This window comes from Mirounga leonina, unplaced genomic scaffold, assembly GCF_011800145.1.
Source record: "Mirounga leonina isolate KUSES-001 unplaced genomic scaffold, KU_Mleo_1.0 Mir_195, whole genome shotgun sequence".
NCBI classification, from domain to species: domain Eukaryota; kingdom Metazoa; phylum Chordata; class Mammalia; order Carnivora; family Phocidae; genus Mirounga; species Mirounga leonina.
Window position 1 is genome coordinate 11289136 of NW_023270490.1, and position 23496 is coordinate 11312631.

The window sequence follows — 23496 nt, forward strand, 5'->3', positions numbered from 1 at the left end:
GGGCCCCGGGAGAGGGGCCTCTGGGGGGTGCAGTCTACTGCAGGGGAAGGGTCCCAGGGGAAGGGGCTTTTGAGGGGAGGAGCATCCCAGGGAGCTTTGGGGAGGGGCCTCCCAGGCAGACATCCCCAGGGTCCTGCCTGGCCGTCCAGCCTCTGTGCGTCCTGTCTGAGGCTTGAGCTCTGCTGTTCCAGGGTCTCCAGCTGCTGCACCGTCTCGTGGCGGAGGCCCAGGGGGCTCTGGAGCTGCCTCTGGGGAGGACAGAAGGTGAGAGCCCGCAACCCCAGAGAGCAGTTGGGGGGGGGCCGGGCTGAGAGGTACCTGCAGGTCGGCGACGGAGGCGTTCAGCCTGTGCAGCCGGGCCCAGGCCACGGAGCTGGTGTTGACGCTGTGCAGCTGCTCCCGGATGGCGGGGAGGAGGGCGCCAGCCCGCTCCAGGTCGTCCAGGAGCAGGACCACACAGTGGTCACACACTGCAGGCAGCACAGGGGTCAGTGCAGGGCTGGGGAAGGACTCACAGGGCCAGCGCGGTGGGGATGGGTCGGCCAAGGGTCATGGAGTTGGCAGGAGGTGACAAGGTTAGTGGGAGTCAGAGGTAAGCATGGCCTTTGCAGGACCAATTGAAAGGTCAGCATGGAGATCAAGAAGTCAGGAGGGAATGGGGCAGGTGCCAGGAGGTCAGTATTTAAGCTCGGGGTGGGGCCGGGGGCGGTAGGGGTCAGCTGGGGAGTTCTGGACTTGGGAATTGGAAGGCGGGAGTGAGGTCAGCGTGGAGCCCAGGGGTCCCTGGGAAACATGAGAGGGAGCTGAGGTCGCAGGGTGTCTCTGGAAGTGGAGATTAACAGAGGGGCCACCAGATCATGAGGGCTGGGACTCACATGCCCCCAAGTGCACCCAGAAGGAGCAGGCCTAGGGCACAGCGACGCACCTTCACAGTGGACGCCATGGCCCCCGGACCCGCCAGGCACCAGCACCTCGTGCTGTTGGCTGCAGGCGTCACAGCGCTCCCCACTGAGCCCGGAGGGGCAGGTGCAGTGGCCCGTGTGCACGTCGCAGTGGCCCCCCTGGCACTGGCAGCCTGGGTGGGGGGAGGGGCGGGGTGAGCGGCTGGCAGGGGTCCCAGGGCGCCGGCCACCCCACAGCCCCCACCATCCGTACTCACGCCGGCAGCCCCGCTCAGGCAGCCCCCAGTGGCCAGGGGCACACTCGCGGCACTGGGGCCCTGCGGCCCCCGGCCGGCAGGGGCACTGCCCAGTCTGGGGGTGGCACTCGGAGCCCTCCGCGGCTGGGCCACAGGCGCATGGGCGGCAGCCCCCACAGTCCTGGAAGCCGAAGTATCCCTCCTGCGGCACAGACTGCGGTCAGGCTCCGCCCGCCCCGCCCGCACGCCCCGCCCCTGCCCGGAGGCCCCACCTCCAGGCCCCGCCCCTGTCTGCAGGCCCCGCCCCCTGCCTGCAGGCCCCGCCCCGCCAGGAAGCCGTACCTGACACCGGTCACAGCGTAGCCCAGTCACGCCTGCCTTGCACAAGCAGTGCCCACTGTGGGGGTCGCAGGTCTCTGTCCCGCATGCGGAGCAGTCACACCCTGCAGAAGGGGTGCTGTGACAGTGGCCCCGACGCCCCTCCCCTTCCTGAGCTCCCGCCCAACGCGGACCTCCTCCGCCCCGCGTCCTTCGCTCTCCCTTCGCTCTCCCGGGGCATCGCCCGCCCGGACCCCACGCCCGCCCGGCCCTCCCTCTCCCGGGGCATCGCCCGCCCGGCCCTCCGCACGAGCTCCCGCCCGCCGCTCCCCGCCTACGGGTGCAGTTGCCGGGCACCAGGGCGTTGCCGTAGAAGCCGGGGGCGCAGCTCTCACAGCGGGGCCCGGCGGTGTGGCGCAGGCAGCTGCGGCAGGCGCCGGTCAGGGGGTCACAGTCGCTGAAGAGCAGGTTGGGGTCGCCGTTGCCGCTGCAGTCGCACGGCTGGCAGGAGCTGCCCAGCACCAGCGGGTTCCCGAAGAAGCCGGGCGCGCACCTGCGGCGGGCGCGAGGGCGCGGTCGGCGGCCTGGGTCCCTCGGCCCGCGCGCCCACCTTCCCGCACGTGCACCTGCACGCTCGCGCACCCGCCCGCCCTCCTGCCCGGCCGCCCCGCACCCCACCGCCTGCGGGCCTCCTGCGCCCCCCGCCCCCCCGCCGCGCCCCCCGCTCACCGCTCGCAGGAGGCGCCCGCGTAGCCGGGTTTGCAGAGACACTGTGTGCGGGCTCCTCGCAGGACGCAGCCCACCGCAAAGCTGCAGACACCGAGGGGCTTCTCTGACAGCTGCACGCCACCCGCGGTCCCCACCTGGCCAGCCCACCCCCGCTGCTCTGGCCTCCAGAGGGCAGTGCTGGCCCAACCGGGTAGGAGATGATGACCTTCCCTACCGGGGCTGCAAGGGCATCTGACCTTGGCGGGGCTGGCCCAGCTTACTTGTTGGAAGGCACTGCGAGGGGGCAGGGGCAGCTGACACAGGGGGCCATCGGGTCCTCGGACCCACTGCGCACGAAGCCAGCCCGGCAGTGCTCACAGTGGTCACCTTCAGTGTTGTGCTGGCAGCCCTGGGGCAGAAGGGACGGGTCAGCACTGATGGTGGAGGCTCTGTTTCCCATTAGCTCTCACCCCAACCGTACCAGGGACTCTATGCCCAAGGCCAGCCAGTGCCCCGCCCAGGACACCGACCTTCCCCCTGGACCCCAGTGTATCCGTACTACTGGCCCAAAGGCCCCTGGTCTTCCCTGTCTTCCCTAGTCTGTGTCTGGGGTGTCTGCCCTGCTTACCATGCAGACGCCCGAGCCAGGGAGGCAGCGGTCTGAGTGGCCATGGCACTGACAGGGGACACAGCGACCCAAGAAGAGACCTTTGATGTCCCGGTAGTAGCCAGGGGCACATTCCTGGGGCAGAGGCACCCGTCGTCAGGAAGGAAGCAAGGCCAGCCCGAGGCGCCGGTGAAGGACCATGCTCTCAGACCCTCAGAGGTGCTGGCCCTGACCGGCTAGACACAAAGTCAGAGCCCCCAAAGCCATGCAGATGCCCTGGCTCAGGTGACAGCCCCCCCCCATGTGGGCCAGGGTCACCTCTTTGTCCCCCAGACACCTCTTCTGAGCGGGTGGGCGTTCAGTCACAAAACCCCTCAGATGAACAAGCAAGTGCACAAATGTGAGACCCGGAGGGAAGGCAGGGTGTGGGTAGGCGGCTGATGCCTGGCTGGACCGGGCGATGAAGGAACACAGAGCAGCTGGGTGCACGGGGGGCCAGGCAGGGACACAGGTGACAGTGCAGGGGCAGACAGATAAGCCAGCGGGCTGGCCCGGCCCGTGGCGGGCAGGCAGGGCTGCGGGAGGACGGTGCCCAGCGGGTGAGGGAGGAACCGGGGAGACAGAGCGGGGGGTGCCCACCCCCACCACCTCACCTGGCACGAATCTCCACGGTAGTTGGCCGGGCACATACACAGCTCCACGTTGCTGGCCGGAGGCCCCCCGCCCACCTCGCCGGCCACCTCCAGCACCACGCTGCGCAGGGAGACGGCCGAGGAGGTCTGGGAGAACAGGGCGCGGATGTGCAGCCGCTCCAGACTCGCCAGCACCATCATGAGCTCCTCGCGGGACACGGCGTTGTGCGTCTCCGTGTGCCGGAAGGTCCCCTGCGGGCCGCGGCGGTGCTCAGGGTGGGGGCGGGGTGCCTCGGGGGCTAGAACAGCCCACCGCCCACGGGGAGTCCCACGCCTGGGCCCCTCCCTCACACCCGGCACAAAACCAACTCCAGACGCATTAGGAATTCAAACACACAAAGAAGATGCTTTAAGCTTTTGGAACAAAGCACAGGTGTGTACTTTCTAATCTCGGAGAGACAAATACTTCCTTCAATAAAACAAAAACACCAACCGCATGTGAAAAATTGATAAATTTGAGTAAACACCTGAATTGCTGTTCATCAAAAGACACTTTAGCGAAAGACCAAGACTACGAGCTGGGAGAAGAACCGCGGCTCCCAAGGCGGACATGGGGAGGCGGCAGGAACTACACACAACTTCTCTAAAAAGGTAAGGAAAGGCCACAAGCGAGCGGAAAGCACAAGACAGCTCACGGAGGGAACTGCAGGGCCGTGAGCACCCAAGCAGCTGCTCACGCATCCAGGGTCAGGGCTCCGCGGGCCAGCACGTGGCCAGGAGCGCTCCTAGGCCCCGTTTTCCGTCCTAGAGGGCAGGCACGGCAGCCTTTGGCCCCTTTGGCCCCCCTGGGCTGTGCCAGGCTCCCAGAGGGACCCGGGTGCCCAGGCCAGCTCCGCTCACCTCCACCAGCTGCAGTCGTCCGTGGTGAACGTGGCCGGGCGCCGGGTACATTGGCTCTAGGAACGTGATGCTCATCTGGTTGCCCTGGGGAGGTGTGTGGGCAGATGAGGGCTGGCAGCCGGGCTGCCCGCCGTCCTGCCTGGCTGCGCCCACCTGCCCACCCAACCACATCCACGCCGTCGGCCACCTGTAGCACCACGTCCGGCCTGCTTTCTGTGGGGATGAACACGTCTCCACGCTGGGCCTCCGAGTGAAGTTCGTAGCGGAGGGTCCCACCATAGGATGACACCTGGCGGCAGGGCAGAAGGTTGTGACCCGGCCAGACCCTGATCATGGGCCCAGAGTCGACAGCAATGGTCTTGGGCATCCCTGGTCTGGGGGCCGGGCTAGGCCTGGGCACCCTCACAGAGTCCCCATCCCTCCCTGGACACGGGCAGCCTCGTTGTCGTCTTCCCTCCACCTCCAGGGGGGCCTGGACATCTTCACAGTGCCCGCCCCAGGGCCCGCCTGGCCGGCTCACCCTGTCCCCCAGGTAGGAGGGTGGGGCCTGCCAGTACAGCTCAGGGAAGGCCTCGAAGCCGTGCCGCAGGTCCGCGTAGAGCAGTTCTGCCTCTGCCCGCAGCTCGTGAGGAACCACCTGCCGGTCGCTGCTCAGCAGCGTCCAGCCCTCCATGTCCACGTGCTGCAGGCACACGGGAGGAGCACCGACGTGAACGCCCAGGGCACGCTGACAGGGTAACGTGTCCCCTCCCTGAGGGGGCGCTACCCTCGGTCTGGGTCCCACTGCCCGCACACCTCACGGCGGGCGTGGGCCGAGCCCCTGCAGCGCTCGGTGGCCCCGAAGCAGAAGCAGCGGGTGCAGCCCTTTGGGTTGGTGTCTTCAAGGGAGAAGGTCCCAAGGCGGCACTGGTCACACCGAGGGCCCTGCACGTTCTCCTGGGGGCGGGAGGGCAGGACGGGTCAGTTGGCCGTGCGCTGCAGAGCCCGACCCACCCTGGCTCGTCGTCACCCCCTCCCCATGGGCTGACTCTCCCCAAAGCGTCCAGGAAGGCCCAGGGGTCCCCAGGGGCTCCGGCGGCTGAGGCGGCGTGGCGGTGGGGGGCCCGCTGCCTCTCACCTTGCAGTGGCACTGGCCCGTGAGGGGGTCACACATGCTGGGCATGGAGCCCGCCTCATGGCAGTCGCAGGGGCGGCAATTGGGGTAGCCATGGAAGCCAGGGGCGCAGGCGTCACAGCGGCGCCCGGTCACATTGGCTCTGCACCTGCCGGAGGGAGGCCAGTGGCTGCCGGGCCTCCCCTCCACCCCGGCCCCTCAATTTGAACTGAGACTGCAGGGCCCCCCACCGAGGCGGTGGACCCCCAAGGCGTACCCCTCCCCCAGCCCCCACCCCCCGAACTGGACAGAGTGCTCTCGGTGGCCATGGCGCCCCTGACTCAGGACCAGCCCAGGGCCACGGGGGCAGCCCCGCTGCCCGGCTCACTTGCACTGGCCACTGTCCACATCACAGGTGGGGTCGGTGAGCTCCTGGACTCCAGGCCCCGAGCAGTTACACTCCTCACAGCCCACCAGGGGGTGGCAGCCGAAGCTCTGGGGCTGGCAGACCACGCAGTCTGGAGGGATGGTGCGTGGCGGGCAGACACATCGGCCCGTGAGCTCGTCACACAGACGGCCTCGGCACTCGCAGGCTGCGGGGAGCGTGCGCGGAGGGGGATGAAGCCCTGTGCCCCATCAGAGGCCCTGGCTGCAGCCCGGGGGACGCACCCGCCCCCACCCCGGCGCAGTTTCACCCAGCTCCAGGCCCCAAGCCTCCGGCAGCTCCTCTGATGGGGGCCCAGTTGCCCAGAAATGCCGTCCGGTCCCTGGCGTGTGACGCCCTGCAAGGCCTGGGCCACCAGCTGCCCGAGGGCCTGCGGACAGGGGCCGGCAGGGGGGTCTGCCGAGCCCTGGAGCTTCCCCTGGCCGCAGTAGCCACGCTTCCGGCCGCCGGGAAGCCCCCCGGGGGTCAGGCGCCGCCCCTTGGCTGGCCCTCCCGAGGCCTCAAGTACTCACGCCTGCAGCGGGGGAAGCCCCAGTATCCGGTGGCACAGCGGGAACACACACGGCCGATGACGTGGGCCCGGCAGGGACACTGGCCCCCAAAGCGCTCACACGCGGGGCCTGTGGCACCCGCTTCGTGACAGCCGCAGGGCTGAGCCCCGTTGTTATAGAAGAGAGAGAGAGAAGAGGCAGCGCCACGACAGAAGGGGGACGAGCTGGCGGGGCTGTGGCGAGAAGCAGCTGGTGAGCCCAACCCCCCGGCCCGGCCCCGGACCCCCCTGCCCCGGGGACCCCGCCCCACCGCCCCGGGGACCCCCCTCGGCCTGCCCCGCCCCCCCCGCCCCCGCCCACCTGATGTGGTACCCATGGCTGGCACACTGGCTGATGAAGTCATAGGATTTGTCCAGGGGCTCCTCTCGGAGATAGCTGGAGCTGTAGACCTCCTCAGGGACCACCAACACATACTCCTAGGGGATCAGGGCCTGGTGACCTTCCCGTGGCGGGGAGAGGACCCGGGCTAGGGAAGTACACCAGAGCCTGCCAGCCAAAGCACATCGCCAGGGGTCTCTGTGACTGGCCAGGGTCCAGCCGGACAGCCAAGACAGTAGTGCCCACGTCACACCCCAGCCTGGGCCCCAGCAAGGCTGGCAGGTGCTGGGCCCCCACTGGGCTGCTCAGAAGGAGGTCGGCTTCTGTGGCCTAATGGAAGCCTGGGGGCTGTGAGGAGTGCCCGGCCTCCTGGTGTCCCCTCCCATCCTTGCCTGCCAGACATACCTCTGCCCTCCCTCTCCCTCTGGCCAGGCCTCCTCCTCCAGGAAGGCCACCCTGACCAGCAGGGCCCCAGGGGACTGGTGGACCACATCTCGGCTCTTAGGTATTCGCCCCACACCACAGCCTCACAGCTTGGCCTGGAGGCCCCTGAGGGCTGCTCCCCGGCACCTGGCATGGGGCTGGGCCCAGCCAGATGGGGGACGCACCCGGGCTGGGTGGCCGATGGCGTGACAGCTGGGAGGATGGCTGGTCCCTGAACAGGGTCAGGACGTCCACGCCCAGAGAGGCTAGCCCCACGTCAGGCCCCGAGAGTTCCACGTGCAGACGTGGCAGCCTTGGACTCACCAACCAGAGCCACCGGCCCTCAGGTACCCGCATGGTCACGGTGAGCTCGCTGTCAGTCACGTCCAGGACAGCCTGGCCCTCACATACAACCAGGGTACGGCAGCCGTAGGCGTGCGGGCAGAAGCTGGCATTGGCATGGCCTGGGGGGAAGGAAAGGCAGGTCAGTGTATCCCCCCACACCCCACGGGCCAGCCCAGGGCCCCTCCTGGAGTCAGCGGGGAGGAAGAGCTACCACCGCCCAGGAGCGTGCACCTGTGACCCGCCTGAGGACGCCTGGCAGGGCCCACTCACGTGACACGAGTCAGGGGTGGCCACGCACAAAGGCCACTGGGTGCAGATCCCTGAGCTCGGTCCCGCAGAAACAAAACACACACACACGTAGGAACACAAGTACCATCACCGTGTGTCCCACGGCAAACCCTCAGTTACCCGTGTATGTGATGGGGTGAACCTTGACTCCTAAAATGGAGTCGGGAGCGGAATCTGGGGCTGCCATGTGCGCTGGGCCCGGGGCCCCCGTTCGAGAACTGACGGCAGGACGGATCTGTCCACGGATTGTGACGACCACCACACGGTGCGGCTGTGTGAGGAGTCCGCCCCCACGGTCCCCCACGGCCACTCACCCTGCCAGACTCGGCCCCCGCTGATGAGGACCTCCACGGGGAAGGTGGGGTGGTCGGGCTGGTAGCCGTGCAGCACGAAGGCGTAGCGGCCCAGAGCGGGCACCTGGGTGGTGAAGACCACGGTGCCCTGCGGGGAGCGAGGGGCTCTGGTGAGCAGGTGCAGGGGTGGGGACCCGGCGAGGGGCAGGGCCTGGAGTCCTGCCCCTGTCCCCCCTGGCCCGGGCCCTCACCTGGGGGTGGCGCAGCAGCGTGAGCTCCACATCGGGGTCCACGGCAGTGGGGGGCCGAGGCTGGGGCCCCGACGGGGGTGCGCCGGGTGTGAGGTCCTGCGAGTGGACCAGCGGGAGGCCAGAGGGCAGTGGCAGCACCTGGCAGTCCCTGAGGATGATGGGCTGGGGCGGCTTCGGGAAGCGAGAGAGCAGGCAGGTGGCACTGGGGACGAGCGTGGAGGTGAGGCCCTGCAACCTGGCTGGCGTGCCCCTCCGGCTGCCCGGGCCCCTCCCGCCCGCACCTGCTGGGGCTGAAGGCACCGTGACTGCTGACACAGCGGACCCGGGGCTCCACGAACTCCACGCTGAATGTCTCCATGGGCACCAGGGTGACGCTGTGCTGCAGACAGACGACCAGGCGTGGACGTGGAAACGCAGGCCGGGCCCCTCCCACGCCCCTACATCCGACCTGCGTCCCCCTCTTTGCACCAAGTCCCTGCCTCCTCGGGCTGCTCGAGCCCCAGCCCTCAGGTGCAGTTTCTGGGCCAGGAGCACGTCTCAGCTCTCCTCACCGCCACCCACCCTGTCGCTCCAACTCTACACGTCGGCCACCAGCCTCCCCTCCAGCTCCAGGGAGCCGGCACGGACAGGCACTGGGCGAGCACGGGCTCGTGCGCGGGCTCTCTGCCCCGTGCCGTCCAGCACGATGTAGGTGCGTGCGAGGCAGATATGGCAAGACCCAAGGCATCAGAACTGTCTGGAAACGCCCCACGGAGAAGACCGGAACGCCGCGTGGCCGACCTGGCATCAGCACGAGACGCGCAGCACGGAAGCCTGGCCTGTGGGACGGGCTGGTGAAGCAGCTGTCAGAGCTGGGAGGCGGCCACCGGGGACCGCGGGGTGTCTAGGGGCAGGCGCGTGGCTTCCTGGCCTGGGTGCTGGGGGCGGGGGCACGCCGGGCATGCCCGTGACGTGGTTCTGTGGACACTTTACAACAAGCCAGTTGCCCGCCACAGGGCTGAGGGGAGGACGGGCCGCACATGCCCGACGCCACTAAGTCGGGCGGAAGCGACGGGGTCTGCGCTCTAGCACCGCGGGTGGGACGCATGGGCTCCCGCGAGCCTGAGCAGCGGGCAGCCGCGGGCGGCTCCTTCCATCTGCAAGTCTCTCGTCAACACTGATGCGTTTACAAAAACAGGTGCATCGGTGATGCATCTGTTAAAGGCTCGAGGGAGGCAGACGTCACTCGCTCGGTCCCTTAGCGAGTGGACACCTGTGGGCTCTGGGCGTCAGACGGGTCTGCAGGGGCCCGCCTCACCGGACGCAGCCCTCAGAGCACTGACGAGGGTCTAGAGCAGGCTAACGACGACGCCGACGACCCCGCCGAACAACCCCTTCCTCCCACCGGGGTGTTCTCGGCAGATACACCACGAAGCGGCCCCTTGTGAACATGGTTTCCTTCTGCCCCAGCTCCGATCCATCACACGCCCCCTTCCCCGTGTGGAGAGCGGAATGCTCTCCAAATAAGTCCGTATTTTGTGCCCACTGGAAAAAATACCCCACCCTGCAGGTGAGGAAGGTTCCGGAAGAAACGTGGGTGGGCGCCCGGTAACGGTGCTGCTGCTGACGGCCCCCTGGGCTCGCCACGCTTCCACCACGCTGCTTAATGTTGTCTGAAGGGCCTGACGCCACAGGGGAGTCCCGGGGGCCTGCGCCGCCGAGGGCTCAGGGCCTTACCAGGAAGAAGCGCGCCTGCTCGGCCGTGAGCCGGACGCTGGCCTCCGTGTCCAGGTGGAAGGCAGCCAGGTGGTGCTGGGTGTCCAGGGCAGCGCCCCGGCACAGGGTGCTGCGGGATGGGGGCAGGGCAGTCAGCGGGGAGGGGGCGGGGCAGCCCTGGGGCCCGCGCCCTCCCACACAGCTCCCCCGCCTGGAATCCTCGGCCCTCCCTGCACACCTGTAAGAGCAGGGGTGGAGAGTGAGTGCCCCCTGCTGCGGGGCCCGCTGGGGGGTGTGCACAGCCACGCCCACCTCCTGCTGGGTCTCCTCACTGGCATACTCCACCACCAATGTGTAGTGGCCCGGCCGGGGCACTGCCACCTGAAGCTGAACGTCCACCTGGGGGGCGGGGGGAGCGTGACCAGAGGCCCCAGCCCAGGCCCCCATGTCCTCCCCGGACACTGCTGGACACGGCCCTTACCACCCTCTGCTCCCACAGCCTGGCCCCCGGTGCCAGAGTCTGTGCCCCTGCTGTCCTTGCTGCCCGGGGCACCCCTCCAGGACACCCCCACGGCCCCCTGGCCTTCCAGCCTCTGCTCACTCCGAGCCTCCCCCGCCTCGCCAAGGCCTGCTGCCCAGAGGCCTAGCTTGGGTCCTCGGAGCGAACCGGAGGGCAGGGGTCACTGACACCCCATCTACGAGTGAGGCCCCAGGTCAAACCTGTGTCCTGTCCTGGCAGCGTGGACCCCACCCCGTCCCTGTCCTCCAGGCCAAGGACACGCCTTCCCCAGGTCCTGGCCCTCCTTGCCCCTCCACGAGGTCCCAGGGACACGCACGTCACTGCCCAGGCAGGCGGCCAGAGGCGGGTGTGAGGGGCTGAGCCGCTCCGTGGGGCAAGGCCGGGGTAGGCTGTTGTCATGGCGACACAGGGCCTCGGGTCCAGCAGCTGAGGGGAAGCCATCCAGGGGCAGGTGGGTGTAGAGGAGGCAGCTGGGGTGCGGGAGGGGCGACACGACTGTGGTCAGCAGGGGCGAGTGGCCCGCGGCCCAGGGAGGGTCAGGCCCCCCACCCTGCCGGGCCGGCCCTCACGTCTCCCCGGAGCGCTGGGCGGCAGGCCGGAACGTGCAGGCCTCGGTCACCCGCAGCTGCAGGAGCGCAGCCTCGTAGTAAGTGCTGGGTAGCAGAACCACGTAGTCCTGGCGGGCAGGGGGAGAGGTCGGTATGCTGGCCCTCTCCCCGGGCCCGCTTCCAGCCCGCTCAGCCCCCGCCTCACCAGGAGCACCCCTTCGGCCTCCACGAGCAGGGCCCAGGTGCCAGGGTTCAGCACAAAGGGCCCCCCGAGGCCCCTCTGGGGCACAGTGACAAAGGCAGGCTCCGTGCTGGGCGGGAAGGCGACGGGCTGGCTCTGCTCTGTGCCTGGGGACACGGAACGGGAGACTCCTAGACTCCCCACCCACCGGCCACCCTGGGCGGCAGCTGCCCCAGGGCCAGGGTGCAGGCTGGCCCCCCACCCACTCAGGGGTCCGAGGTGGGGCTGGGGCGAGGGGAGGGGGGCAGGGGCGGGTCAGGACAGGCGGTGGGGGAGCAGGGCGGCCCCCAGGGACTCACAGTTGCTGCAGGTGGCAAACCTGCCCTCTTCCTGCACAGAGACTCGCCCACTCACACTGGTGGGCCCACGGTTGACATAGCGGAAGACGAGCCGGAAGAGGTCGGGGGAGGTCACGTTCAGCTTTGCCACGATCCTGGGCTGGGGGGGGAGGGGCACGGGGAATCAGGGTGGCCCCTCCCTGGCCATTCCCAGCCCACCCCCCCACCAGCCACAGGGGTGGGGGTGGGGGGCGTGAAGCCAGCATCAGGGAGGGGCAGCCCCTCCCCCACCTGGATGAGTGTCATCTGCGCATAGCCCCTCCAGCTGAAGCTCTCAAACTCGAGGGGGTTGAAGCCAAAGCGCACGGTGTGGCCGTCGGGCGTGGCCGCCTCCTCCAGCTCCAGCCGCAGGTCGTGCAGGTCAGGGAGGTAGTGGTCTCGCGCCGGCCTGGCCAGGGCAGGGGTGGTCAGGGGCAGCCCGCAGGGTCTCTAGCAGGTCAGCTGCCTTGCCAGCCCCCTGCTCCCCGGCCCCGGGAGTGGGGGCACCCACTCGCTGCAGGTGAGGCCCTGGGTGTTGGGGCGGCACCGGCAGGCGCCCGTCCTTGGGTCACAGCCCTGTCCTAGCGCCCCACCGACGTCACAGCGGCAGCCTGCGGTGGGAAGGAGCAAGGTCAACGGCTGGCCCCCACCCAGCCCCGCCACTCTGCCCACACTGGGCTCCGGATCCTGCTGCGGCCACCCAGGCCCCTGGGGCTCTGTCCACTCTCTGTGGAGAGCAGCAGGGGCTGAGAAGCCAACTCCTACTGACCACCAGGGGCTGCCCGGGGCTTTGGACAATAACCAGACCCTGGGACTGATCAGCGAGGTCTGCCAGGGGCGCAGGAAGGAGGGGAGGAAGACCAGAGCAGCCCCTCCCTCCCGTGCCCAGCACAGGCCTTCCCAGACCCAGGCGCCCGCCTCACTCGTCCCTCCCTTGCCTCGGCCTCCCCCAGGACGCGGGCTGAGGGCTGCCGGGCACTTACTGCGGCAGCCAAAGTAGTCGGCCTGGTCCAGCCCGAAGAAGCCATCCCGGCATGCTGCGCAGGTCTGGCCGCACACGTGAGGCTTACAGGAGCACTGGCCGTCGCCCTGCAGCCGAGGGGAAAGGTGAGACCGAGCTGGGGGGGGGGGGGGGGGTGCGGTCTGGCCATGCCTGCCCCACAGCCCCTGGGCAGCTCGGCCCTCAGACTCACCGGCTGGCACTCGGTAAGTCCGCCCAGCGTGCCCCGGGGATCGCAGCTGCAGCCTGGCGGAGAGCAGAGCGGGCCTGGACGCTGTGGGGCCGGCCCTCACCTCCCGGCGCTGCTCCCCTCCCCCAGCACTCCCACACACTCCCCCCCGACCCCACAGACTCACGGGTGCAGCCCTCAGGGTTCCTGGGACTCAGCCCCCAGAACCCGGGTTTACAGCGATCGCAGCTGGGCCCCTCCACATGGGCCCGGCACGTACAGGGGGCCTGTGCCTGGGAGAAGGTGAGACTGAGGGTCAGGATGGGTCCCTGCCCTTCTACCCGAAACACTCAGCCCTGGAGCCCGGACCCGGCCCCATCTCTGGCATGTCCCCGGAATGGGGACAGAGGACCAGCCAGGGGACCAAATGGGCCCGGAGGTTGCCAAGGCGACAGAGCAGCCGGGGAAGTGACCGTCTCCTGGAAGTGATGGGCTGACCCTCACTGAGGGCTGACCGGGACTTACCTCAGGAAGGCTGGGACTGGCTGGGGCCAGGCCGGCAGGATGGCAGGAGCCAGCTGTGGAGAGACCCGGCCTGCGGTCATTTCTCGGTCACTGACTCCGATGGCCAAGGGCCTCTGCGGCCCGGCCCGGCCCCGTGGCTGCATGGGAGCCGGCCGGTGTGCCTCCCACACACGTGGGCGGGCGTGAGGCCATGGGCTGTGCCTGCTCTCTCTGGTCCCCGCACGCCCTCCCCCACCGCAGGGCACAGTCATGACCACGCGACAAGCATGCGAGGCCTGCAGACGTGTGTGTGAACACGGACTGTGCAGACAGCTCTGGGAACACGCGCCTGCCCGAAGCCCATGAACACAGGCCGATGGGCCTGCACGTGGAGGACGACCGCACACGGAGGGCACACGCGGCCCGCGCGAGGCTCACCTTCACAGGCGGGGAAGTCGTAGGCGCCGGGAGCACACGCGTCACACCGCAGCCCTGTCACGCGGGGCCGGCAGCTGCACTGCCCGCTGCGGGGGTCGCAGGCCGCGTGCAGGGAGCCCTCGGCGGAGCAGAGGCAGGCTGGCAAGGACGGCAGGGTGTGGGCCCGCGGTGAGGACACGCCCCCGCCCCGCCCCCGCCCCGCCCCCGCCCCGCCCCCGCCCCCGCCCGGGCACTCACGGCCGCAGTCCGGGAAGCCGTGGAAGCCGGGGCTGCACTCCTGGCAGGCGGCGCCCGCGTAGCCAGGGCGGCAGTGGCACGTCCCGCCTGCCCCGCAGAGCTGGTCCAGGGCGCCGCGGGGGTCGCAGGTGCAGGCTGCGGGTGACACGGGGTCAGGCCCTGGGCACTTGGGGCGGGCCCTCCTGCTCCCCGCCCCGGCCCTCTGCTCACCGTGGCAGTCGGGGTAGCCGTGGTGGCCCGGGCGGCAGCGGTCACAGTGAGGGCCGTCAAACCCGGGCCGGCACGGGCAGTGACCAGCTTCGTCGCAGCCCTCGGGCAGGGTCCCCGCAGGGCTGCAGCCGCACACTAGGGAGCGAGGCAGCACACAGGGCCCCCTGAGCCAGGCGGGCCGCGCCCCGGGCCCCACGCCCGCCCACCCACGCCCGCGGGGGGCCTCGCTCACACTGGCAGAGAGGGAAGTGGTAGTAACCCGGGGCACAGCGGTCACACGCGGGCCCCTCGAAGCCCTCCCGGCAGGTGCACCGGCCGGAGTCTCGGTCACAGTCCCCGTCCACCACTCCAGGGCTGGAGCACTCGCACGCTGCGGGAAGGGATGCGTGCTCAGTCGCAGGGGGCGCGGGTGCCCGGGGTCGGCGCGAGGACGGGGTCGGGGCTGCACTCACGCTGGCAGCCGGGGCCATAGAAGCCTGGGGCACAGAGCTCACAGTGGGCGCCCTGGAAGCCGGGTTTGCACACGCAGCGTCCCAGCCGCGGGTCCTTGCGGCAGGCGTTGCCCTGGGTCCCGGCCGCGCTGCAGTCACAGTCTGGGGGCAGGGAGGGGGGTTTCAGACGCCTGCAGACCCCAGCCCTCCCGCCAGAAACCCTGCCCACCACAGACTCGCTTCCTTACACTTCCATGCTGCGCTCATACAGAGCTAAGAGACAAAAACCCCAGAAGGCAGAGCCGACGTCTCTGGAAAAGTGTGCAATGAAACCGGGGCGGCTAAAACTACGAGTAGTTGTTTATGATGTGGCTACTAAGTCAACTGCAGGCGTTGATACAACCGGAGAAAATGTAAAAACAAAATCATAACAAAGCAAAAAGAGACTCATAATCTTTATAAATAATTCTGCAGCTTGGAAAACAGGAGCGAAAGTGTGCTAAATGACTTAACTTACGCATGAAAAGAGGTCATGAATACTGTTCGTTACTTACAGAAAAGTATGGGGTTTTTTTTAATTTTATCTATTTAAGAGAGAGAGGGGCGCCTGGGTGGCTCAGTCGTTAAGCATCTGCCTTCGGCTCAGGTCATGATCCAGGGTCCTGGGGGGTCGAGCCCCGCATCGGGCTCCCTGCTCGGCCGGGAGCCTGCTTCTCCCTCTCCCACTCCCCCTGCTTGTGTACCCTCTCTCACTGTGCCTCTCTCTGTCAAAAAATAATAAAATAAAATCTTTTTTTAAAAAAAGAGAGAGAGCGCGCGCACGCAAGCACAAGCCCCGTGAGGAGGGGCAGAGGGAGAGGGAGAAGCAGACTCCCTGCTGAGCAGGGAACCCGATGCGGGACTTGATCCCAGGACCCTGGGATCATGACCTGAGCCAAAGGCAGACGTTTAACTGACTGAGCCACCCAGGAGCCCCAGAAAATTATGGTTTGACATTTGTCAAAGACAAAGGGTGACCTGGGGCTGGACCAGAAGAGAGAAACAGAGCTTGCCAACCCTCCAAGAAGGAAACACAAATCATCCAAAACCAAAATACAGTCTGTTGTCCAACCCAGCAAGACGCAGGCAGGAAACACCTCAGGAGAAGGAGAAATGAGACTGAAAGAACAGGAGCGAGCCCCACCTGATGGCCACAGCCCTGCCCGGGCCACGGCTCCGAGATCTCACAACACAGAACCAGAGGCCTCAGTTTGGAAAGGAAAATCTTGTCATGTTCTCTTGAAAAGATGCACTTTGAACCAAGGACCCAGACGGGCCACAGAGAGCTTCATGAAGGGACAGCAAGGTGCAGAGAAGGTGAGCATGGAGACCCCAGAAGGTTCTGGAGAACCCTAGGCCACAAGCATCAGCAGGACGATGGGGAGCTGCTGTGTGGAAGGGGGGTTTGCCCCCTGGGTCTGCAGGAAGCCCCTTGCTGTAAAAGCAGGACCAAGGGGTCGAGAGGTGCTAAAGGCCGAAACTCCTGAGCTGGAAGGATCTGGCAAAACCATCATCCTGCACAGAAAGATTGAAGACACTGTCCTCAGAACCTGATGAGGATGGAGCAGGGACGGCGTGGATTTAAACGGCATAATGAACATGTGTGCTTTGTGGGCGTACACATGGCGATCTGTATCCCACACAGCACACGCGGGCCCGCCACACATTCACGGAACATCTAAAAGGCGTCACGTACGAGGTGAGAAGCAAAGAAAATCTCAAATTCCAAAGACCCTATCTGACCCCAACGCAATGAAACTAGGACTGAGCCATCAAACAAGGACAGAAAGGCCATCTAACCACCCCGTGGGAGGCGCTGGCTGGGGCTCCCTCACCCTCGGGGACAGCACAGCTGAGCCGTTACCCGGGGTCCCCCGGCCCGGGCGCCGCTGCTGGTGCTCTGGGCTGGGTCGTGCCCGGCCCCCCCACGACATGCCCGTGGCACCCCTCAGTCGTCACAACCCCAACTGTCTCCAGACACTCTTCTGTGGATCAGGATCACCCCTGATTGAGAACCAGCACTCCACTCCTGTTTGTCAATAATTAAGAAAGTGAAACTAATAAATCCAAGAAGCCAGGAGAGCAGTAATGAAGCAAAACAAAGAAAAGAGACAAACACCAAGTGATCTCACTTCTATGTGGAATCTAGCACAAAAACGGAACACTGAGCTCACGGAAACAGAGAACACGGTGGCCGCCGGGCTGGGGGTGGGAGACACGGGGAAGGCGCAGACTTCCAGGCATAAAGCGAGTAAGGTGTGGGGCCGTGAGGGCCAGCGTGGAGGCTGTGCGTAATCACAGCGGACTGCAGGGGTGCCTGGGGGGCCCAATCGATGAAGTGTCTGCCTTTGGCTCAGGTCGTGATCTCATGGTCCCAGGATCGAGCCCTGCGTTGGGCTCCCTGCTCAGCGGGGAGTCCACCTCTCCCTGTCTCTCTGCCCCTCTCCCCACTCGTCACGCGTGCTTTCTCTCTCAAATAAATAAATAAAATAAAATCTTAAAAAAAAAGGAAGTTAAATCTCTCCCCCAAACTGAAAAGAGAAAAACCCCAGCAGATCTTATAGGTAGAATCTTAAGCTGTATTTTGAAAACACCAATAAATTCAGCAAATTTCTGATACATCTAATAAATGAAGGAAATAAAAGAAATTAAAATAGTAAGAGAAATGAAATGTACAAATCACGATGGAATGCTGCACGTGATTTTTATACCAATACATTTTAAAATCCAAAGGACACAATTTGCTAAGAAATAAAAATGACTAGGGTGCCTGGGTGGCTCAGTTGGTTAAGCGACTGCCTTTGGCTCAGGTCATGATCCTGGAGTCCCGGGATCGAGTCCCGCATCGGGCTCCCTGCTCGGCAGGGAGTCTGCTTCTCCCTCTGACCCTCCTCCCTCTCATGCTCTCTGTCTCTCATTCTCTCTCTCTCAAATAAATAAATAAAATCTTTAAAAAAAAAAAAAAAGAAATAAAAATGACTAAAATGGACTTACGCTGAGGCGGGAAACGAACAGATACAAGAACCACGGAAGAAACGAGAACCATAATCTAAGATCTCCACTGAACAGGTGTCAGGTCCAGGCATCCTTAGAAGTTCTATCAAACTTTTAAGAAATGGGTGATTCCTGTGATTTTTTAGTCCACTGTGGAGCATAATCAAGTATGGGTCATTTTCCAGGTATTCTCAAGGTGAATTAGAAAACCAAAGCAAGGGGCGCCTGGGTGGCTCAGTTGTTAAGCGTCTGCCTTCAGCTCAGGTCATGATCTCAGGGTTCTGGGATCGAGTCCCGCATCGGGCTCCCTGCTAGGCGGGGAGCCTGCTTCTCCCTCTGCCTCTGCCTCTCTCTCTCTCTCTCTGACTTCCATGAATAAATAAATAAAACATTTAAAAAAAAAAAAGAAAACCAAAGCAAGATGGCACACACACCCAAAAACAACAACGACCAAGGAAGCTTTCAACTAGTCCTCCTTACGGATACAGACACACGGGTGTACGTTAGGAGAGACACGAATAGGATTCACTGTTTGCACTGAACCCCCACTGGCATGGGCCGTTCCGGGGCGCCGGCCCTGGGCCGCGGGGATAGCAGGGCTCCTCAGCACTTCCGCTGGGCACCAGCAAACCACAGTCCCAGGGCTGCTCTGGCTGGTCTGCAAATAAAGTTTTATCGGAACACGGCCAGGCCCATTCACATCCACACGGTCGATGCCACGTTCCAGCTGCAGCACGTGACAGCGGAGCTCAAGAGCCACGCACAGCAGGACACCCGGCCCTCACAGTCGGAAGCAAGCAAGCACTGTCTGGTCCTTCCTGGAAGAAGTCTGCCGACCCCCGTTTACAGCGCCGATGAAAACCGGACACCGACGCGTAAAGAAGAAACCGTCAAAGACCAACAGGCATGAGGGTAAGTGAGCTTAGGGCCTGCCGCCTCCAAACGACGGAGTTGGCGGGGAGTCAGAGGCAAGAACCACGTCCACAGAACCACCTAAGGGCTCGCACGCCAGCACAGGAAAGAAGAGCCCGGAGACACGGGGCAAAGGGCCCTGCGGGCAGAGGCGGCTGTGCGGAGAGCAAAGACCCCGGATGACACGCTCCCCGGGAAAGCAAGTGCAAAGTCACCTCACAGACGGGTCAAAGACACGCTGCAGACGACAAATGTCAAATGTGATCTAACCGAGACACCGCCAGCAGCCGTGCTCGCCACGTGATGCCGTCAGGAAGAAAAACCGCCGGCCGGTCAGACTGACACACCGTCCCGAGGCGCGCCCGATTCCAGAAACACGCGGGGGCAGGCGGTCTCTGCTGGGTGAGCGTCCCGCCGGGCGAGCTGACAATCGCAAGCAGTGCCCGCCGTCCAGCGAGGACCATTCGCGCCCGCGGATGCTAACGCCACAACGCTGAACATGGTTTCTTTTAAGAGAGCGATCTGGCGACCTACAGCCAAATAGGTCCCAGAACAGGCGTGTCTCGTGACTCAGAACCTTCTAGGAAATCGTTCTACAGAAATTATTGAGAATTTATGGAAAGTTTTAGCTGCAAGGATGTTTACTGTAGCATTTTTTTTTAATTGGAAAGAACTTAAATTTCCAAAAATTTGGGGGTTGACTGAAGAAATACTGCATCTGTCTGATGACAGAGAACATGAGGTGGCACGCTTACAGGACCGCAGTGGGAGGAGACCCAGAGCAGTGCCCACCGCACACATCCGAGTCCACACCAGCGCCGTGCAGCACCCGGGAGGGTCCCAGCTGTGGGGAGAGGGGTCGTTTGAAAGTGATGCAACTCTGGGTACCTTCGTTCTTCTGCTTTGGGCTTACCTACACTCCTGAAGGTTTCTTAGCTCGAAAATGCATTATTTGCATAAAAACACAAGGGCCGAACATGAGGCGACCACAATGACAATCCCGCTCTTGGCGGGGCAGGACGGGGCCTCGGAGGACACTTACTCACAATCTGTCCGGCTGGCAGCACCTGCTCGCTGGTGTCATTGGGGGAGAAGGAGGGCACCGCTGAGGGGGGGAGACAGCACGGGTCAGCCGGGTCGGCTCAGCGCCACCGGATAGGTAGGCAGGACCTCTGGGCGTAGGCAGGCTCCACCCGGGGTCCCCACCCTGGGTCCCCCACGGGCTCCGGGGACAGCGCCCCGGCTCTGCCCCCGGCCCCCCAGGCTGACGCCCTCACGGTGGCAGCGCGGGAAGCCAGTGAAGCCCTCGGCGCACGCGTCGCAACGCTCCCCTGTGAAGTTGGGCCGGCAGTAACAGTGGCCGGTCAGGTCCTCACACGTCCCGTCTGTGAAGTCCGACTCGCAGTTGCAGCCTGGGTGGGGGCCAGGGAGTCGTGAGACCCCAAGCCTGGGGCCCAGCTGCCTCCCCGGCGTGGGCAGGGGGAGGAGAGCCAGGCCGGGCCTCCCAGAGCAGTGCGAGGGCCCCCCTCTGGACACCCTTTCCCCTGGAGGCCCCCCCACCCCAGGCCAACCCCACTCACGGCGACAAGCGTGGGGAGAGTCGAGAGGATGGTCCGGGGCCCGGTAGAAGCCGGGCAGGCAGCGTTCACAGTTGATGCCGGTGGTGTGATGCTGGGGCGGGACGGGGCCACTGAGCGCAGGGACCCTCCCACCCCCCCTCTCCCCCCACCCCAACCCTGGGTATGCCGACCATGCGGGGGGGGGGCAGCCCACCACCCCAGTGCCCCAGACCCGCCCTAGCTGCCGCCACGGGCTGGCCCAGCCCCGTCCCACCTGGCAGTCGATGCACACGCCCCCGCCCTGGTAGATGTTGTCCTGGTTCTGGCTGGCATTGTGCCGGTCCACCTCAGGGTCGTAGAAGCAGTCGTGGGCGTGGCCGTGGCAATTGCAGGCTGGAGAGAAGGGGGCACAGCTATTCACAGGCCCCCCATGACCCCGCCTCACAAACCACCGGTGACCCCAGATGTGGCCTGGTCTGGGGGACAGCACACACCACGTGGCCGGAGCATGCCTCAGGCCACGGCAAAGCTGGGTGAGTGTGTGCAGGTGGGCCGGCGTGAGGGTGAGCAGGTGAGCGTGTGAGCAGGTGAGCAGGTGAGCGGGTGGGCATGTGAGCAGGTGAGTGGGTGTGTGTTCAGGCAAGCGGATGAGCAGGTGTGCAGGTGAGTGTGTGTGCAGGTGAGCAGGTGAGCGGGTGAGCAAGTGAGCGGGTGAGCAGGTGAGCAAGTGAGTGGGTGTGCAGGTGAGCAGGTGAGTGTGTGTAGGTGAACAGATGAGCGGGTGAGCAGATGTGTGTGCAGATAAGTGGGTGTGCAGGTGAGCAGGTGAGCGGGTGTGTGTTCAGGCGAGTGGATGAGCAGGTAAGCGGGTGAGCAGGTGAGCAGGTGTGCAGGTGCCGGGCACTCACACTGGCACTCGTTGGCACTGTCGGTGGTGGCCGGCTTCCACGGCCGCTGGTTGAAGCCGGGACAGCAGCGGTCACAGGAGCCCCCACACGTGTTGTGTTGACAGGCGCACTGAAGCCTGTGGGGACACGGGGACGGGAGGGGCCACACTGTGGACCCAGGGGACACAAGGGGCTGCGCCCCAGCCTTCATGGAGGGGGGGAGGAGGGGACAGGATGTGTTGGTGGGTGGGGCCTGGGACGGGGCACTGCGTGGTGAGTGTAGGTGGCCTTCAGGATCGAGCTAACCCCTCCTCACCATGGCCGGGCCCTCGGGCCAAGCCCACAGCCTCCCTGGCCCAGCCCCAAGGCCCAGGTCTCACTCAGCAGTGTGAGCTCTGCCGGACGCCCCCATGCCTCCAGGGCGCCTCCCCAGGGGCGAGGGGCAGGAGCTGTTTCCTCTTCCAGCGGGGGTGGATACCAGTCAGAGGGCTGGAGTCCTGCTTGCCGGCCCGGAGAGCAGCTCCCGTTGGCTCAGTGGTCAGGGGGAGAGCTGGCCACAGCCACCTACCGCTCAGACCCACCCTCCCAGGGCCCCACCCGACACACACCTCCAGAACTCAGCCAAGGGGGGGCGCTGCCTGCTCTGTGGGCCTCAGACCACACGGTTAGAGCCTGTCCCCCCCCCAACCAAGTGTCTGCGGGGGCCTTGAGAATCAACACTGCTGCCCTGGGGCGGGCCTGGGGCTATCTAGGAGGCCTCTGGGGGAGAGGAAGCAGGAGCGGCCTGCCCCCGAGCGGCGGCCCGAGCAGCCTGTCTTGGCCCCAGCTCTGACGGCCTGTGACGTCGGGCCCGCGGCTGGCGTCTGGCTCCGCCACAGTCTGCACAGTCAGGGCACCAAGGAACAACATAGGAAGCGGAGCCCGGCGGTGGTACCCCGGGGTGTTTGGCGAAGGCCCTCACCAAACCACTCGGGTGTGACCGTCCCCAACCAGGGCACAGAGGAGACGCCACTGAAGAACCAGGGAGGGCACAATGCGGCCGGCCCATCAACACAATGGTCAGCAGGATCCAACTGCAAGAACTTGGGAGCAAGTCGGTAGAAACCATAAAATAAGAACGTTTGAAGTTAAAACAGAAGGAACCCAAGACATAAAAAATGCGATGCTATGAAACATAGGGAGATGTGGCCAAAGAACCAATCGGAACTTCTATAAATGGAAAACAAAATCACTGGAGTTGAAGACGGCAGACAGGCGATGCTCAGCTGGAGATTCGGTGGACCCAAGTACCGATCCAGAGGCAGCTCAGAAGACAGGGAGGGGGTCACAGGAGAAACTCGGAGACAGAAGGAAACCACAGGAAGAGCCCATCTACGGAACGGGATTCCGGAAAGAAAAAAGAGGTAGAAGAGGAGAGCTGACAGGCAGAGCTGCTGGCCAGGAATGGTCCTGAATTAACGACCCACACTCTCAGATTCAAAAGGCAGGAGTCCTGAGCCACAGAAGACATGTCCGCTCCTTGACGCCACAGAGGAAATCTGCAGAGCACCAGGGGAAGGTCATGGAACCCTCCAGAAGGAGCAGACAAGCCAGAGGGGCAGCAGTGCGGGTGACCACGGACTCTGCCAACCATCTGGGATGCCAAGCGACAGGGAAGCGGCTTCTGTGAAGTGTTGGCATGGCCACCATCCCGAGTTCTGCAACCTGCTAAACTGTCCCCTGAGAGGGAGGCCAAGACAGCCACCGCATCAACGGTCATCGGACAAGGACACAGACTCACGGGAAGAACAACTGAAGGCTGCATTTTAGGAAAAGGAAACTGAGTGCCCAGGGGTGCAAGGTGATTCAGGGAAGGATGCGGAGCCAGGGCTTGGGTGGACGAGGAGGCGGCTCCCGGGCAGTGGCGAGGGAGCTCCCGCCGGAGAGAAGCGCCACGCGTGGGGCCGGTGCTCGCGGGCGTCACGTGAGCAGGGCCACATGGCAGCTGGTCGCGAACGCCTGCTGCAAAGGGCCACCGTTACACTAAACAGCCGGCTGAACGCACGTGTCCCCGACAGTGTGAAGCCTAGTCCCCGAGGCGATGGTATTTGGAGGTGGGGCCTTTGATTAGGTCTGAAGGTGGGGCCCCCATTAGTGGGATTAGTGTCCTTGTAAAAGGACCCCAGAGAGCTCCCTCACCCCCGTGCCACGTGAGGACACACCAAGCCGTGGGCCCTCGCTAGCCTCCAGAACGGTGAGAAGTTTCTGTTGTTTCTGAGCCACTCGTCCACGGTATTTTGTGATGGCGGCCCAGCTGGACCAAACACATAACTTCCAAGCCAAAGGAAAGGGGGAGAGTGAATGAGGGGTTTGGTACAGAGCTAGGCTGGTAGGTGGCAAAGTGGTGGTGGTGATGGAGGGAGGATGAGGTGGGCTTGGAGGAGATGGGGGTGGTGCCAGTGGGGACGGTGGTGCAGGCGGCGGTGGGGACAGGGGTGCAGGCGGC

The 23496-nt window shown here is 65.1% G+C and overlaps 1 protein-coding gene across 1 annotated transcript in view; it reads right to left on the reverse strand.

Moving 5' to 3' along the window:
* The window catches only part of LAMA5 (laminin subunit alpha 5), a 49869-nt gene that overhangs the window by 9562 nt on the left and 16811 nt on the right, over positions 1-23496 (reverse strand). Inside the window, exons 7-50 of the mRNA XM_035025524.1 lie at positions 21033-21148; positions 20399-20517; positions 20146-20236; positions 19843-19977; positions 19608-19670; positions 14642-14782; positions 14422-14559; positions 14190-14324; positions 13980-14114; positions 13743-13880; positions 13326-13378; positions 12988-13093; positions 12825-12877; positions 12615-12720; positions 12143-12242; positions 11884-12040; positions 11614-11752; positions 11279-11421; positions 11095-11201; positions 10842-10995; positions 10244-10404; positions 10027-10135; positions 8592-8689; positions 8311-8512; positions 8081-8207; positions 7458-7597; positions 6693-6808; positions 6354-6565; positions 5785-5989; positions 5421-5565; positions 5099-5239; positions 4824-4985; positions 4491-4592; positions 4304-4387; positions 3425-3655; positions 2793-2906; positions 2446-2573; positions 2186-2266; positions 1795-2009; positions 1481-1581; positions 1160-1340; positions 926-1075; positions 319-470; positions 138-248 (exon numbers count right to left, since the gene is read on the reverse strand). Of these exons, the coding sequence (XP_034881415.1) occupies positions 138-248; positions 319-470; positions 926-1075; positions 1160-1340; positions 1481-1581; positions 1795-2009; positions 2186-2266; positions 2446-2573; positions 2793-2906; positions 3425-3655; positions 4304-4387; positions 4491-4592; positions 4824-4985; positions 5099-5239; positions 5421-5565; positions 5785-5989; positions 6354-6565; positions 6693-6808; positions 7458-7597; positions 8081-8207; positions 8311-8512; positions 8592-8689; positions 10027-10135; positions 10244-10404; positions 10842-10995; positions 11095-11201; positions 11279-11421; positions 11614-11752; positions 11884-12040; positions 12143-12242; positions 12615-12720; positions 12825-12877; positions 12988-13093; positions 13326-13378; positions 13743-13880; positions 13980-14114; positions 14190-14324; positions 14422-14559; positions 14642-14782; positions 19608-19670; positions 19843-19977; positions 20146-20236; positions 20399-20517; positions 21033-21148 (5797 nt within the window). The remainder of the gene's footprint in view (positions 1-137; positions 249-318; positions 471-925; positions 1076-1159; positions 1341-1480; positions 1582-1794; positions 2010-2185; positions 2267-2445; positions 2574-2792; positions 2907-3424; positions 3656-4303; positions 4388-4490; positions 4593-4823; positions 4986-5098; positions 5240-5420; positions 5566-5784; positions 5990-6353; positions 6566-6692; positions 6809-7457; positions 7598-8080; positions 8208-8310; positions 8513-8591; positions 8690-10026; positions 10136-10243; positions 10405-10841; positions 10996-11094; positions 11202-11278; positions 11422-11613; positions 11753-11883; positions 12041-12142; positions 12243-12614; positions 12721-12824; positions 12878-12987; positions 13094-13325; positions 13379-13742; positions 13881-13979; positions 14115-14189; positions 14325-14421; positions 14560-14641; positions 14783-19607; positions 19671-19842; positions 19978-20145; positions 20237-20398; positions 20518-21032; positions 21149-23496) is intronic.